We start from the raw sequence: 1,171 nt of genomic DNA on the forward strand, positions 1-1,171 counted from the left end.
GAGTACCCTCCTTACACCATTGTCACCACACTACAAAGGTTCCATAGCTTCAATCGCCACTTAGTGGGGGGGTTACAGTAAAGAGGGGGCCTTTTTTCTGTACACCCCCCACTTAGGGGCCATTGAAGCGTTGGAACCCTTGTAGTGTGTGCACCCCACTAATAGTGCACCCCTCCCCCACAACAGATCCTGACACAGTCACTCAGTACAGTTCCCTCCAGGTTTTGTGCCATTATTACATGCATTTTAAACATTTACACTTCTTATAATGCACTTCCTAAATGCAACCCGTTTCTGAGATGCACCCCCACTCCATGCACCCTTCTATATGAGCACCCCCACTCCATTTACCCTACTACATTAGCAACCCCCTAATCCATACACCCCCCCATGTGAGCACCCCAACAGTGTGCACCTTCCTGCTCTATACCCCCACTAGATGAAGCCTCCTTCATCAACACCCCCATTTCCCATACCCTGCTGCCTGAGCACCCCAATCCATACACCCCCAATCCATACACCGTCCCTGCACCCTCTGGCCTGAGCATTCCCACAACATGAACCTTCTGCAGGAGCGTCCCTACGCCATAAACCATGCTACATGAGCACCCCAATACCATGTACCCTCCTAAGTTAGCAACCCCACTCCATGTACCCTACTGCCTTAGCACCCCCTACTCCATGCAACCTCCTGTCTTTGCACCCCACTACATGCACCCCTACTCCACAATCTTGTCTGTGCACCCAACAACATACACCCTCTTGCCCTGCACCCCTATTCCACCTACACTCACCCTCTGTGCACCAACCTGCATACACCCCCTCCCCCCATGCAAAGCGCCCCCGGGCTCACTGGTAGTTGGAGCTGTTCCAGTGTACGGCATGCCGGTTGGTTCCTCCGGTCCCGGGAAGGAGGGAGAGCAAGGGAAGAAGCAGAGAGATCAGAGCCATCCTAACTGCACCGAGCAGCGCACTGCCACCAACTCACCGGGAGCGCGCAGCTCGCTCTCTGCAACTCCACCCACACCGCCCCGGACCCGCCCAGCGGATCCCGCCCACACAACGAGAGAGGGAGAGAGCAAGAGCGCGCAGCTGACAGACCGAGGAACGGGAGCGCGCACAACCTGATCTTTATCTTTTTATCACCCTACATTTTCACCGTACCCTCACT

The 1,171-nt window shown here is 55.0% G+C and overlaps 1 protein-coding gene across 1 annotated transcript in view; it reads right to left on the bottom strand.

Moving 5' to 3' along the window:
• The window catches only part of EFNA3 (ephrin A3), a 104,003-nt gene extending 102,985 nt beyond the window's left edge, over positions 1-1,018 (bottom strand). The window contains exon 1 of the mRNA XM_018565866.1: positions 854-1,018. Coding sequence (XP_018421368.1) covers positions 854-951 — 98 coding nt within the window. The 5' untranslated portion in view covers positions 952-1,018. The remainder of the gene's footprint in view (positions 1-853) is intronic.
• Between the last annotated feature and the right edge of the window lie 153 nt (positions 1,019-1,171).

The sequence above is a fragment of the Nanorana parkeri genome, unplaced genomic scaffold, assembly GCF_000935625.1.
Source record: "Nanorana parkeri isolate BGI_ZX_2015 unplaced genomic scaffold, ASM93562v1 scaffold897, whole genome shotgun sequence".
Classification (NCBI taxonomy): domain Eukaryota; kingdom Metazoa; phylum Chordata; class Amphibia; order Anura; family Dicroglossidae; genus Nanorana; species Nanorana parkeri.